Genomic DNA, 15929 nt, shown 5'->3' with positions numbered 1-15929 from the left:
AGGCCCAGACAGGGAAGGGACATAAGACCTATCAGCAGGGCTGGACACCCTCCACATTCTGGGCTGGGGAGTCTTTATACTGACCTGTGTGAGTGTATTCACCCAGCTGTGCACTTGGGATAAGTGAATTGTGTTCTGTGTGACTTAGTCCTTGAATACATGAACTGGGCCTCAGAACACAGCATAGACCAGAGACTGAAGCAGCTGTCCCGCAATCTGAGTCAGAAAAGCTGGGAGTCTTATCCAGGGATGTCTGGATGGGGTGCAGGGACAACGGGAAGCACCCTGTTCCTCCATGTGTGCTTCATCCTGCTGTCAACCTGACACACCTGGGAAGAGGGAGCCTCAGTTGAGGCATTGATGGGCCTGTGGCATTTTCTTAATTGCTAAGTGATGTGGGAGGGGCTCAGCCCCCATGGGTGGTGCCACCCCTGGGCAGGTAGGCCTGGGTTGTATAAGAAAGCAGGCTGATGGGGCTGGAGAGATGGCTTAGCGGTTAAGAACACTGGTTGTTCTTGCAGAAGACCCGGGTTTGAATCCCTGCACCCACATGGCAGCTAACAACTGTCTGTAGTCCAACAGCCTCTTCTGACCTGGGCATTGCACAACATGGGTGCACTTACCTACATGCAGGCAATACACAGAAAATAAAAATAATAAATAAAATTTTAAAAAAAAAAAAAAAAAAAGCAGGCTGAGCACAGGCCAGAGGAGCAAGCCAGATATCAGCGTTCCTCCATGGTCTGGGCTTCAGTTCCTCCAGGTTTCTGTCCTCAGTTCCTGCCCTAGCTTCCCTCAAGGATAAACTGTGATCAGGAGATAGAAGCCAAATATTCCCTTTCTTCCCCAAGTTGGCTTTGGTCAGAGTATTTTATCACAGTGATAGAAAGTAACTAGAACGCTTTCCTACTAAGCTGACCTTGAGAGTGGCCTTTCATGAAGCCTTGCCACTTGAATGTTCATGAAATCATCCCTACCTCTGAAAACCTTACTTATGTTGTCTCCAGATCTAATCGATGGCCCCTTTGCCTCCATGGTAAACATGGGTTTTGTACTGGCTCAGAGGTAGCTGACGTCTGTGATCCTGCAGGTTTAAAATCCTGTGGGTCTCAGCCTTCTGCTAACCAGTCTAGGTCCTGGGAAGCAGAACACGAGGGAGGTAGGCCGGCCTGGCTCTGCAGCACATAGTCCCATGTGGGTTTAAGCCCCCGCTCTGCAGCTGCTGTCCCTGTGACTCAGCAGGAGACTTGACATCTCTGCACTTCATGGTCTAACCATCCACCAGGACTGGTCTTTTCCCTGTGTTTTGCTTTCTCATGATGAGAAGTGAGGGCTGTGTGCTGTGCTAGCCTGGCAAGTGCTGGGAGACAGAGAAGCTGTCCAGTAGTGTCCCAAGGACACAAGAAGATGTGCAAATTGGGTACCTGAGGATTTTGAAATTCTGCCTTATCATACAAAACTGAGATAAAGAAAAAACATAGTTTTACCATCCGTGTCTCTCCCCTCATCTTCCTGAGTTGAGTCTCATCTACCTTACACAGCTATAAATTAAATGAGGCATGGAGGCACATTGCCTGTTTTATATTTTTAAATAGCCAATTAAAGAGAAAAGTAGCTATGCATTTGTTGCTTTTACACCCTAAAGGGAACCGTATTTAATGCGGATTAAAGTTAATTACACAGCACAAAATGAACATCTGTTAGCTGACAGACAGTTCCCTGATTAGTCTTGATTTTTAACTCATGACATTTTTTTTGTCCCAACTATCACCACTTTTAAGAACATTTCCCTACAATGTAGTTAAAGTAATACTTGTCAGAAATTCTTTTTATGAGTACTTTATTAAAGTCAAATTGTTTTAAGAAAAATTGAATCAGTTCCTTCATAGTTAAGAATAATAAGGAATTTCACAAATATACCTCAAATGTTAAACAGATAGTTAGCTTGTGGTAGGAATTTGATGGTTTTTATGTTACTCGGAAAAGCATAATGTACTCTCTCTGGCAGCATTTTTGTACCAAAATTTCCCATTAAGGAACCCAGTTTGTTCAGGGAATCTTAAAGCTACATCTGTATGTAATGTGTTCAGGATTCCAAAGACTAGATAGTCTAATAAAACTCAGTACTCTAGTTATCTTCATGCTAGTTATCATTATCCAGTAGATGCCCCAAAATTGATATCATCTGTCAATTCCAGGAATTTAGTAGCAGAGACAATGTTTTCAGAAACCCAGAGAAAATCAGGAAATGCTACCCCACAGGAATTCCGCATTTTGTCCAGACAGACATGCAGGTTGACTGGGCAACACCCCAAGATCCTGCTCCAGAAGTAGCGTGGGGCTGTCCTTAGCATGGGTGTGACTATGGCTTTGCTGGACAAGGAGACCCCCATCACAGACAAACTACCAAAGGCCGAAGTGATAAAAGTGCATTTAAAAATAAGGGGTCATAAGCCTGGCGTGGTGGTGCACTCCTTTAATCCCAGCACTTGGGAGGCAGAGGCTGAGAGAACTCTGTGAGTTCCAGGCCAGCCTGGTCTCCATTAGCAAATCCAGGCCAACTGTGGCTACAGGGAGACCTTGTCTCAAAAAGACCAAAAAAAAATAAAATAAAATAAAATAAGGGGTTGGAACTGGAGAGCTGACTCAGCAGTTAAGACCCTGGCTGCTCTTGCAGAGGACCCAGGTTTGACTCCCAGCACCCACAGGGCTCTGTAACTCCAGTTCCAGGAGATCCAGCGTCCTCTTCTGACCTCCATGGCCACTGGACGGCACAGGTGCATTTACATACACGCAGGCAAAACACTCATACACGTAAAATAATAATAACAAAATATTTTAAAATAAGGGTGACCATTTTAATGGGCTCAATGTGGGACCTGTGGGCACAACAGGAGCTAGGCAGGGCAGGTGGGGAGACATCCTGTAGAGGACAGCTGTAGAGCACAGCACATACATCTCCAGAGAGGCCGACAGCCAGGTGCTATACAGAGTAAAGACATTGCACACACATGCTCACAGTCTGCTCGGTGTTGAAAGCAACTTAGTATCGGAGATGAAGCATGAGGTCCCTACCTCAGATGGCACAAAATTTTCAAGGAGTGTCAGCTCTAGTCCAGATCTTGGTAAGCTTGGTTCTGACATGATTGATTAGGATTCTAGTTTTGTGATTCCATAGCTTCTTGGCCTTTCCAGTGCACTTCGGCTTCCAGCCTCTTATTCAAAATTCATGGCTCTTCTATGAGGTCTACACTGTTTAAGTAAAAAGCCCGCTCTGTTCCTGAAGGTACAGTGTGGTGGTTCTAGCCCATTACGAGAAGCAAGAGGTGGCTAAGCTAAGATTGTACGGCTAATCCTACTTTTAAAATACCGCTAAGCCAGAGAAGCCGCTCTGAAGGAGTGTGTGCGTCTGATACCCAGAGCATGGTATTCTGCAGGGCAGGAAAGGATCAATGGTACTCAGCGACTGGTGGGGAGAAGGATGCTTGAGGCACTGCGGATGTGTAGAGCAGAGAAAATGCTTTATATGATACACTGGAACAGTGCACACATGCCACCGTACATTTGTCCAAAGCCACAGAATACGCACCAGGAGTGAACGCAATTGCACCATGAACTGAGGCTGATAATTAGAGTGCAGGTTGTTGAGTTTTAGCTGCTCTTCCCCTCCATGTGGGATATTGATGGGGAGGGAGGGAGGCAGTGTGGGAAGTGTGTGGGAAGTCTCTGCTTTCCTCTATGAACTCTGAACCTGAAACAGACCTGCTGAACACACACACACGCACACGCACACGCACACGCACACGTGCGCGAACCTAAAAAGAATGGAGAAGTTTTTCTTCACCCTTCAGGTTATGCCAGTCACCCTAGCCTGCTCCCAAAAGGTCTTCTGCTGGTTTTGTGGTTAAGCGAATGTGCATACACAGAACGTACTTCAGAGGCAATCGTGGGATGGTAATAGCATGTAAGCTGTTACACATGTGCACCTCTGGACTCCTCCCCTCTTAGAGATAGAATTCCTCTGTTCTTACCCTGGAAGAACATGAAAGTGCCTCCCTATTACTGGAGTTTGGCAGAATTCCTGAGGCTGGCCCAGGCCAGAAACAATGTCTGAAACAGTCTTAATGTTTTCACCTCTCTTCCTTCTGGTTGGTGGTCCTGACGGCCCAGAGGCCCCTCAGCCAGAGAGTGTGGGCAGCTTCCCAGTTCCCTCTTCAGCATATCTTGGAACAGAAAGGCAGACTTCAGACTGAAGGTCCTTTAAAGTCACAGACAACCTAGTCAGCAACGCCAAGGAGGGAGGAGGCTTAGCTGTAAATCCTCAAGTGAGACGATTTTGTGACATACCCCCCACCCCCGCCTTTTGCTGTTTCCAAGATACATCCCAAGTTCAGTGGGATGCTGTTATTTGGTGACATACAGAGGTGAGCCCACAGGGCTGGGGATGGCTCAGTGGTAGAGGTCTTGCCTAGTGTGCGGAAGGCCCTGTTCTAGTTCCCAGTACCAGACAAATCAACCACCACCACCAAACAACCAGAGGTGAGCCTGAATTCAGGCTTAGCCTTCCTGCTTGGAGTTTACCGGAACAGTCGTAATGACAATACAGAGATGAACGTCCTGGAGGGCTTAGAAATCCTCAGGATCCATGACATAAGTGGTGGGCCTCATCACCAGATCAAGCTATCTGGTAAAATCCAGAGCTCTGGGAACTCTTAACAGGAGTGAGGGCCGGGTCCCCACGTGCCCAGGTGTTCTTGATGGAATGTAACAAAACAGACTGGGGAGCCTGGATGCTTGTGTCCCCCACCCCAAAGGACTGGAGCAATGATTAATATTCAACCCAGAAAATGATGCACTCTCTGTGAGACTTTCATTAACATGATAGCAATCCATTTCCCAAGACCTCTGTGTCTTGGAATCTCTTCCATTTTTCCATTAAAAAATATATTAAAAATGTATTTCCATAAAACTAAATATTTAAAATGATGGTATTTTTAATGTGTGTTTTAAATTTGGTTTCTTGTTGATTTTTTAAAGAAATATTAAGTATTGATTTAATGCTTTGTATTGTTCCCAAGTTGATTCCAAAGTATATTCATAGATGCGAAAGGTTGCTCAAAGGGAGACCCAAGGTCAAACCTGAGGCAAAATAATTACCATCTGAGGAGCCCCTAGGGAGGCGGAGGGGCCAGCGCAGCCAGTAGAGTCTACTTGGTTCTCCTTGAATTAGAAAGATCATAGCTTCCCAGGTGGAAGGCATAATGCTGGGTGAAGGGCTAGGCTGCCTTCCTGGGAAGTTTTTAATAGGTTTCACATCTTTTGTCTACTGGTGCAGGCTAGAATTAGAACTTGAAAGAAAAGGTAATTCCATGGGGAAACACCTCATTAAATACCGTGTCAGGTGGAAGAGGATGGGGCTCTTCCCTGTTTCCAAACCACACTTGGAACCGGCATTTTCATCTTTTATCCTACAACATCGCCCACGTTTTCATCTTACTGCTTCTATTCCCACCAAATCATTCAGCTTTAGGCTGCTGCCATCTTCAAACGTTCACATGGTGCTGGTGCCCGGCCACCTTTGGTGAAGCCCATGCAAGGGATGCTAGATGGGGGACATACTCAGGTCACAGCAGAAGGGGAAGGCCTCTGATGCTTCCTGAGACTGCAGAGTGTTAGTTTTTCCAAGTGCCATGCTATGGAATCCAGGATCTTACCCTCCATCCACTTCCAAGAAGGGCTGGACTGTGTGCAGTTCCCTAGGCCGTCCGCACAAGCTTGCTCCTGGTTACCATGTACAGCCACTGTCTCTGTGCTCTAAATTAGTTTCCTGTCATTACTTGGAGAAGGCATTCCCACTTGTCTTCTCTCCCTTCTCAGCAGCTCTGCCACCATCCTCACTTGGAGAGGATGGTAGGTCTCAAGTGTCTGCCTGAGCTGGCCATGTGCCAGGCCTCCTGAAAACACAAGGTTCTTGTGGTGGGACTAGCTTCCATTACTGATGTCGGCCAAGTTACTGAACCTCTTCCTTTTTTTTTTTTTTTTTTTTTGAGACAGGGTCTCCCTGTAGCCCCATCTGGCCTGGAACTTACTATGTAGACCAGGCTGGCCTGATCTCACAGAGATCTGCCTCAAGGTATATGCCACCACACCCAGCTGGTTCACGTCCTTTTTGTCTATAATTGAAAATGAAATTATTGCGTGAGTCTAGCTGTATATAAACATTATAGCACATACCTCATGTTTTAAAATACTCACCTATGGACTTTCATAAACACATCAATTTGTTAAGTCTTTTAGAGACTGTGTTTCATGAAGCCCAACTTTGAACTGACTATGGAGCCTAAAGTACATTAAGCATTAGGAATGCTTATTTCAGGGGCTGGAGAGACAACCTAGGTTCAGCTCCCAGCACTCTTTATGGCAGCTAACACCCATCCTTAATTCCCGTTCTGGCCTGGAGTTCTGGCCTCCATGGGTACCAGGCACACATGGTACACTTATATACATACAGGCACAACCCTCATACATGTAAAGTAAAAAGTATTTTTTTTAAAGAATGCTTATTTCAAGGGGCTGGAGAGAGAACTCAGCGGTTAAGAGCACTGGTTGCTCTTGCAGAGGACCCCGATTCTATTCCCAGCACCCACATGGCAGCTAACAACCATCCATAACTCCATTCCAGGGAATCCGACAACCTTTTCTGACTTCCATGGGTACTGTACGACATAGGCACTTACATACATGTAGACAATGCACTCATACACATAAAATAAAAATAAAATGTTTTAAAATGGAAATAAAAAGAATGATTATGTCAGAGCAATATTTATTTTGCCATTCTTTCTATACTGTGTTTTCTGTCATAAGCAACTGTCCCTTGGGCAGTGCAGAAACATGTCCATTTAGAAATAGTTCTGGTTTTCCCTTTTTTTTTTTGGTCTTTTTGAGACAGGGTCTCCCTGTAGCCCTAGCTGTCCTGGAACTCACTATGTAGACCAGGCTGGCCTTGAACTCACAGAGATCCACCTGCCTCTGCCTCCCAAGTGCTGGGATTAAAGGCGTGGCCTACCACGCCTGGCCTGGTTTTCCTCTTATAAAAGAGGTTTCAGTGCTGGGGCCAGAGGCCTTGCATTACCCTCAGGGGCTGTCAGCACTCAGGGCCCTGCCCCAAGGGTCTTTTCTGAAGTCATGTGTTCATCCCTCTGGGTGTGAATGCTTTGAGAATATGCAGGGCTGATGGCAGGGGTCCCACCAGGCAGTGTTCTACAGGTACGCTCCTCCCCATCCACTTATCCCAGTACTCAGAGCAAACACTTTCCTGGACACTTGGAGGCCCTGGTTCAATATTTTTTGAGCAAATAAATGAAGTTTAATGGCTTTGACCCTCAATAAGAAACACCCAAGAGTGATGGGGTGTGTCTGATGGTGTTCACTCACTCACGTCAGTGAGCTAAGAAACAACATGGCACTTCCATCCAAATCCATATTTCTACACTCCTCTCTGCCTGCCTGATGGCCTTCCAGCCATGGCAGGTTCCCCTGTAGTCAGAGGAGGGGCATGTACACTTTTCCTCTCATGGGCTCCCTCTGACCTCTAAACCATACAGAGCATGGGTGTGACCACATTACTGTGTGTTAGTTTAAAAACAGGTGTGAGAGGGGCTGGAGAGATGGCTCAGCGGTTAAGAATACTGACTGTTCTTGCAGAAGACCCCACTTTGAATCCCAGCACCCACATGGCAGCTAACAACTGTCCATAACTCCAGTTCCAGAGGATCCAACAGCCTCTTCCGTCCTCAGGCATCGCACAACATACAGGCAATACACGCATACACATAAAATAAAAATAATAAAATATTTTTTAAAAAATTTAAAAAAACACGTGAGAGATTGTACCCACCGTACCTGCTTAGACATCTCTTGGGGCCAAAGAGATGAGAACTTAAACATCTGTGCCAAGCCCAGGACCCCAGGCCCCTCTTCCAGTTACTCTGCTGTTTCAGTGATGGGGTTAAGTGCCCTTCTTCCTACTGCAAGGACGCTGGACTACAGGAGAAAATTCTCCTCATCCAGTTCTTTGAAGTCAGAAAGGCACATAGAGAAGAGAAAACTGACAATGTCTAGCTGGATCCTATTTCATTAGAGTAAGAGTAAGCTTAGTATTGCCAAACAAAGCCTATTTAGAAGGATCCATCCTGTGGTACATACACACACACAGAGTTAGAAAGAGAGAATAGTTTGTCATTATCATAAAGTTATAGAAATGTTCTGCAGATTTTGGTCACGTGCTTTAGAACCGTTCTGCACACGAGGCATTGTGTATGCCCTCTTGATCCCAACTCAGGAAATCCCCAGGCTGTCCTGTCTGTGCTGCCCCCCCCACCCCAGCTTTGGTCTAGAGCCTCCTCCCCTCCTTCCCCAGTTTTGCTTCTTTCCCCTAATTCCTTATCCCCACCTCTTTTCATGCCACTAGGACATCAGGAAATATTCTGTGCATGGCCTAATGCCCCTGTACATGTTGCAAGAAGGAAAGCCCTAGATTTTTGTATTAAATTGGTTACCGTAAGAGGGCCAGGATAAACTCTGGAGGACTGGCCTCACAGGAAGGGACTGGAGAGGAGGACAGAGACAAAGAAGGGTCTTCTTTTTCCTCTCCGTCTAATTTTTAACTTCGCCCATGTCTTACTCTCATAATCTTTTTAATTACCTCTGTGGTGGGGTTGATGTGAACTGTTGTTTTTAAATTACAAATACCAACTTTTTAGAGTTTGTGTGTATGTGGTATTTGTGTATGCACACGTTCACATGTGCATGTATGTTTGTATGTACACACATGGGGAGACCAAGGGTAAATGTCAGGAAGCTTTCTTTGCCACTCCCCACCTTAGTTCTTGAAGCAGGGTCTCTCACAGAACCTCTTTTCACCAATTCAGCTGGACTAGCGGGCCATTGAACTCCAGGGATCTGTCTTTGCACTGCCCACCACACTGGGGGGTTACTGCTGCATTAACCATGACTTTTACATGGGAGTTCAGGATCTGACCTCATTCTCCATGCTTGTGAGGCCAGTACATTGCCAGCAGAGCCATCTCTCAGCCCCACGTTTTCAGATATATGTTAGAATAGGCACGGTAAGCCACCATGACCCGTGACTACCATTTATAAGGTCATCCTTGCCGGCTTCCAGATACAGGGACCAGCTTACGATTGAACTTCTGGATTGTAACCTTTGTCAGTTGTTTAGAGCCTTGCTGATCAAATTCGACAGATTTTCCAATTTCTGCGCTGAGGCCAAATGGATTGTCTCTTGTGTCAATAGGGAGCTATGGAGGAAATCATTTCCTGACCCCAGGCTCTGCAGGCTGATCACCTCCATAGGATGATACCTAAAGAGTCAACCAGCATGCCACACAGCCCTGTTTGGGACCACCTGACTTTAGCAAACAAATTAGATACACTATATCACATTGATGTAAACATTTATCACCTTTGCATACCATGTGGAGTTAGCGCGTACTGTACTACATATAACAGGTAAGATACATGCCTACTGTGGTGAACATGACTACATTGCAAACATAGATATATATTATAGATGGCACTTTTCAGACTTCAGTATACTGACCTGCTCTACCCTAATGAAGCTTGCCTTTCTCACACTGCGCAGAGATGGTCCTGATGTGTAATGAACAAAATCATAGCAGTTGTTTCCCTGAGATCTTGAATGGATGTTTTAATGGGCTTATCTCAATGTACAAAACTTACTTTTAATACCAAACACATGCATATTTCCCAATTCAGTATGTAACTCGTGGAGCACGGCTAGAGGGCACAGTGTCCATGTGTATCTTGTGGGCTCCTTTAGTGAACCAGGCTGTATTACAAAATTCACAGCTAAGGAGGGTTTTGCCGCTCTGCATGATAAAACTCTCTCTCTCTCTCTCTCTCTGTCTCTCTCTCTCTGTCTCTGTCTCTCTGTCTCTCTCTCTCTCGTCTCTCTCTCTCTCTGTCTCTCTCTCTGTCTCTCTGTGCAAGAGGCAGTTAATTTGAAGATAATTGAGAGATCTCTTTCCTGACTTCACACAATAAAACAAGGCACAGGGCCTCAGCTGGCACTTGCACTCTGGCAGGGAGGAAAGGGCTCAAACTGGCCCACTAAAGCTGCTTCTTTCTCGCTTCTCACACAAAGCTGGGAAGCTGTTTTCTGGGGCTCCCCAGCTCTCACACTCCCAGTCCCTGACATGCACCCATGTTTATTGTTTCCACACATAGGTCATAAATAAGAGTTTCCAAAGACAGGCTGTGGGAGAACCAGGGTGATCAACTTTGGGAAACAAGGGCTGTGCTTCTCCAAACACCGCCAGACACTGGGCAACATCACAAATGGTGCCTTTCTGTGAGAAGGTGAACAGTATTTTCATCTCTCTCTCTCTCTCTCTCTCTCTCTCTCTCTCTCTCTCTCTCCTCTCCCACACACACACACCCCTCCCTTGCAGGGGTGGGGAGGGCCTAAAAGGCCTCCTCCGTGAACCCCTTGCCATTAGTTTCCCCTTGGCAGCAGTTATGTTTTTAGGAGCCTAACTGCCTTGTTCCCTCCGCATCAACTGATGAATTGCAGCTTTCAAACCTTTTTAAAGGATATCTTTTAAAGAAAGAAAAGAATTGCCAATCCTGGCTTGAAGTTGCATTGTTTAGCAAATAACGACAAACGGAGTATGGCCAAGGAGATGTTTACGTCAAGCTCATAAGCATTAGTTTTATTTTTCAAGTCATTCTCTTTTAAAGTGGCAGTAGAGTTCATAGCTGTTTATAAAATATAAGGCATTCAGTAGCATGAAACAGTTGTTTATTTCCTTTCCATATTTCCTCTTGGGGAAAAAAAGCATTTGACCTAGCCAAATACAATGTGTATTGCTAGGTTAGGGGTCTGCGTGAAGCATGTTTAGTGTCACTGGGACAGAGGTTTAGCTTAGCACTTAGGTGGTCACCTGGTGAGATCCGGGGACAGTCGGGAATTTGTCTCATCCTTCTAACCACTCCACAGACACTGAGCCTTCCCCTGAACTGTTGCATTCCCGTCCCCACATTAGAAGTCTGACACTTCCTTCGCATGACAGATTAAAGGGGTGCCGAGGGAGCTTTTGATGATGGCCAAGCTTTCTAGGCTGAACTCTGGGCTATGCTCACCACTCAAAAGTCGAAATACTATTCATTTGCCTTAAAACTAACCAGAATCGGGGCCTTATTTTCTCTGCTGACAAGTTTTAAAACTTCTAAAAGCTTAATATGGTTCTTTGGTGAGTTTTGTATATATCATTTTTAGCGTTGATCAGGGAGGGAAGGAAATATGGAAACATTAGAGAAAAAAACAGCCCCAAAGAAAACACGTGGAACAATGAAGCAGAATTGTGCATTTTCTTTCAGTGGTATTCTATAAATAGGTGTTAGGTCGTGTTGTTGCTCTTTTAATTATTGGGCTTATCTGTGGCTGCACTGGACAGTATTTTCTTCCTTAGGAGAAAAGCCGTGTTTATTGTTGCAGGTGCCAAAACAGGAGAAAGACAAGCAGAAAGCTTCCATTTCGTCACTCCAGTGGGCTTCATGTTGACTCTTTGCTTTTGTTTCCAAGCCTGGAGCCCATAAACCAAGTGAATGAGCTGGCAAATTGCCTCTCTCAGGTGTGGGTCTCAGAGGGAACAGGTGCTGATGAACAGATAAGCCTCAAGTCACCCCCTTGGTGGTAGTCAGCTAAGAAGCTAAAGAGGGGCTTTTGAAATACCACTGTGCTCCTGTTCAAATATTTACTAATGGACCCTAGGAAGGCTGCGATTGTAGACGTCAAACTTTGAGTTCCTGGTCTTGTTCTGACTTTAACCTGAATCTCAAAGCTCCATGCGAAGGCTGCTTGCCCCCAGCAGGAAACAGAAGTCCAGGTATACCCAGCCTGGGCTCAGTGCACCCAATGAGCAAACTTGCCCTTGGCCAAAGCATTCTTTTTAGTTTTGTGACTTGATCTTAGCAGAGGACTGTGTAGTCAACAGAGTGTTCACTCAATGCTTGTGCCTCTTCCCTCTGGGGGGCCCTGCTCACCAACAACCCCAACACCCTGCCACAGTAGATGGGGGACGTCCCTAGATGCGAGCATGCTGGTTCCCAGCGGACAGCAGCAGACACCTGGGACACACATCACACACACAGCTGCCCAGGCTGCAGAATTAGTGTTGCTAAAGACTGTGCAGTTCAGTGTTATGTAGGCATATAGGTGAATTTTAGAGAGACACACACTGAGGAATTCACCTAGGAAATGAGAGCGGTAACTAAGGAAGAGTCTCTGCTGCACCCTCTGTCTTCCATTTTCGTTGCTGTTCTTGGATTTGAATGACCTTTTCCCCCCCTCCACAAGAGCCATGCCTGGAGCACTTACCCACTTAGACTCAAGGCTCAAGTCGGGCTGTTGCTTCTCTGAAAATAGGGTGCACATGAGAACTAGATTAGGGCCCATAGCTACTGAGATTGAGATCAGGCAACCTAATCAAGAGTTTCTGGTGGAGTGAAAGACTGAGAAAAAAATTATGCTTTTCTGGGAAGGCGTATTTGGTAAAGCCCACCGCACCAACTTTTAAAGGGTTTTGTATGGCTGGCTCTAAATAAGTACCTCATAAGCATTGCAACGTGATGTCATGTCACAGCGCTTACTGATTCATCTCCTATCTCCATGTTTTGTTTAAACTTCCTGTGGAATACATATGGTTCATATAAAGAAAACTCCAGGGTCATCTGGGGTTTTGTAGAAAACAATCATTTGAAAGGAAAACGGAGTTTTCAATATCTTATTTTGGTTACGCTCTATAAAAAGGCCATGAAACAGAGAGACTGTCTCAGCCCCAAGAACAAGCTGTCAGACCCTCTCAGCATGGCACCGCTTGAACTCAGCAGTCCCACGTGGGTACACACTTGGAGTAGATGGCTAGACCTGAACGGGGCTGCAGTGCCTTTGGGACACTTGGGGATACAGCCCCCAGTTCCAGATGGCAACCCCTTCACTGCAGAGCCCTGAGATTCTGAGAACATACGATCGGCTTTATTTAATTTCCTCTGTTTTACCAAGACTCACGATCTATTTTGGTAGAAGAAATTCAGGAAATTGGTAAAGCACTTGACTGCATCCGTTAAGGATCTGTAATTAACGTGACTGTCCGCTGTTCCGGGCTCCTAGCTGCTCGTCCGCAGCCTCCCTCACATGCCGACACCCAGCTGAGAAGACCCGGTAAGGGGTGTCACTCAGCCCCTGCCACTCAAACAAAACGGCCTGCCAGATCTGCAGGGAAGCACACTTCCTCCGCCGAGCCGGTAAAGGTCCCCAGCCCCAGGGATTTTCTTCGCAGATAACCCCCTTTCCAGTCCTCACCCCAGGACGACTTTCCCCTGGGGCAGCGCCGAAGCAAGAGCCTTCCTGCCCAGGTGCTCGCGGCCCGGCCCACCCCACAGCCTGGTCCCTGCTCCCGCCGCTCCGCACAGCCAGCCCCGCGCCCTACCTTCATCAGCCACTGCGTGTTGTTTTCCAGGATGTTCTCCAGCACCTGCAGCCTCTGCACTGAGTCGTCGTAGTCGAGGGGCGCGTCCCTCTGCACCGCGTTGGTCACGTAGGGGCTGGAGGGAGAGCGGCAGCTGTCGGCCTCCGGCAGCAGGAAGGTGTAGCTGCAGGGCCCGTTCTGCACCTGGAACTGCCTTTTCCCGGTGCCGTCCACGCTCTTCCGAACGCTGCTGTAGGCTGTGGCCGAGAGGAGGTGGCAGCCCAGAGTCAGGAAGACGATCTGCCACATTCTCTCTGGCTTAGGAGCTGCGCGTTCAGCAAGCGGCGGGCACACGGGCGTCCCGACCCCTGGCCGTCAGACCTCAGGGCTGTGCGGAGCGGCCAAGTCCATCCGTGAGACCCCCTCCTCCTCCCGCTCCCGCAGCGGCTGGGTCCCGGCGCTGCCTCTGCTGCCGACCGTCCCCTGCAGCCGTCACCCTGCGGAGGGCCGAGCGCTGCTCGCTGGAGGCCTGCCCCGACTCTGCACAGCGGCTCCCTGCCTTTGTTTCTTCCCCCGGTCTACTGTCAGTATCCGAATCAATCACTTTCCCTTCCTTATATGATAAGTTGATATGAGCAGCCAGACACGTGCAGCGGGCTGCTCCGCCCCCTGGCTCACCAGCTATCTTCCTGTAGGGGGTCACTAGCCAGGCAACAGGAAAGATCAGCGCGAATGCCTGCCACCCCGGCCGGAGGACTGCAGAAAGCCTGGGGAGCGAGGAGCAGCCCCGGCCCGCGAGCCTCAGGCACCACCCTAATTGTTTCCTAGAGAGAGCGTGGGCTCTGTTGTCTGTGGCGGTCCACAGGCCAAGCTGGCACACTATCTGAGGTAATCACTTCGATTTTAAAGCACAATGAAAGTTCCTGTTTTTTCCTTAGGAGTAAAAATACGACAAATATGTCAGGGCTTTGGTTTATTTTTGTTATTATAAATAAAGAGGAAGACTGGTTCTTGTAAACTGTGACTTTTCAGGAGGAACAGGCTCATTGGCATCATTCGATTTTTATGTATGAGCTACGTTGTGCATAACTTTTGCTTTAAACCTGTTTGATACTATTAAATCAAGTTACCAAGATTAGCTTCTGAGCACTAACATGTTTCTCATTTAAAACAAAATCTTCACTTAAATATTCAGAGTAAACTTAAAATACCCTGGGCTGTTAAGTTAGAATAGAAAATCAGAATTTAAATAAAGTGTGTTGAGAGGGGGACACATACTCTCTTGTAATCAGAATTTGCTCAGAGCTCATCATTCTGTAACATGTTATTAATTGAATTAGTCCCACTCATGAGCTCCGGCAAATCATTTCCCCCTTTTAATTAAGCTCTAAAGCCCTTAGCCATAAAATTCAGGGGCTTTACTAAGTTCCAGGACTCTTCCAGTTCTGTGGTGCTGTAGGTCTGGAGCTACTTCCTTTAATAACTACAACTTGATACTCCAGAGATCACCTTGGCTGCAACCTGTTGGAATCTTAGTGCTCAAGACTGATTTCCCCAGCGTGTGCTATCTCAGAGGGCATATATCCTCGGAACACTGTGGGCTGCTCTGCGTTCTGAAGACCAGCTTTCAGGGGATCAAAGAATTGTGATTTTAGATCATAGATGAATCTGGAATTTGCACAGTGGATTTTGTTTTGTAGTGTCTGTTTTGAGGAACTCTAGCTAGGTCTTTTAAAGATGCATTCTCTAAACAGATGGACTCCCAAGTTACCCGCAGAATGGGGTCCTTGCCCCAAGGTCCCTGGGGAGAACTCATGGGGCCCATGAACTTGGACAGGAAAAGAACATGTCTTTATGTCTTAGGTCTCTAGTTGGGATATACCTTCTGCTCTATCTATGAGTCGTTAGCCAGCCACACTTTCAGTGGGAATCATCGCTTTTTTACAGACATCTCAAGCCCACACTCAGCACTGCATTTTGACTAGACACATCTCTAGGTCTTGATATCAGGTATTTGAACAGAGTCACATGTATCATCTGGGAAGAGGCCCATAGGCTGTACTAAGAACTAGTGGGTTCTGTGGCTCATAAGCTCTGGAGGGACCATTGATAGGAACTCAGAGTGGCTTCTGCAGTCAGCTGGGCAGCTGAGGGGACCCACAGGAGACCCTCACTGGACACAGACCCCAGGTTGGCCAAGAGTGACCAGAAGGCCAGGTTGTAAAGGCCTCCAGCCAGTGGCCCATGATTCCTACCACTGGCCTTGAGTAGTGACTAAACTTGCTCAGGCTCCTCCACCCTCTAATTGGGCTTCAGGGTGGTTCCACCAAAGTGTTTGTTCTCCAGAAAATCATGCATTTCCCTTATTCACCTGCTGACAGGATCACTGAAGGCAGGTGAAGCTACAAACCAAGG

General features: G+C 46.9%; 2 protein-coding genes across 7 annotated transcripts in view; one reads left to right on the top strand and one right to left on the bottom strand.

Moving 5' to 3' along the window:
- Angpt2 (angiopoietin 2) overlaps positions 1–14398 on the bottom strand; it is a 58101-nt gene extending 43703 nt beyond the window's left edge. Inside the window, exon 1 of the mRNA XM_008847194.3 lies at positions 13536–14398. Coding sequence (XP_008845416.1) covers positions 13536–13823 — 288 coding nt within the window. The 5' untranslated portion in view covers positions 13824–14398. The remainder of the gene's footprint in view (positions 1–13535) is intronic.
- Positions 1–15929, top strand: part of Mcph1 (microcephalin 1) — a 213933-nt gene that overhangs the window by 134700 nt on the left and 63304 nt on the right. The gene's annotated exons all lie outside the window — the stretch shown is intronic.

The sequence above is a fragment of the Nannospalax galili genome, unplaced genomic scaffold, assembly GCF_000622305.1.
Source record: "Nannospalax galili isolate Female #2095 unplaced genomic scaffold, S.galili_v1.0 scaffold1483, whole genome shotgun sequence".
NCBI lineage: Eukaryota > Metazoa > Chordata > Mammalia > Rodentia > Spalacidae > Nannospalax > Nannospalax galili.
Note: the sequence above shows the minus strand (reverse complement) of the source record. Positions and strands in the feature narration are given on the sequence as shown.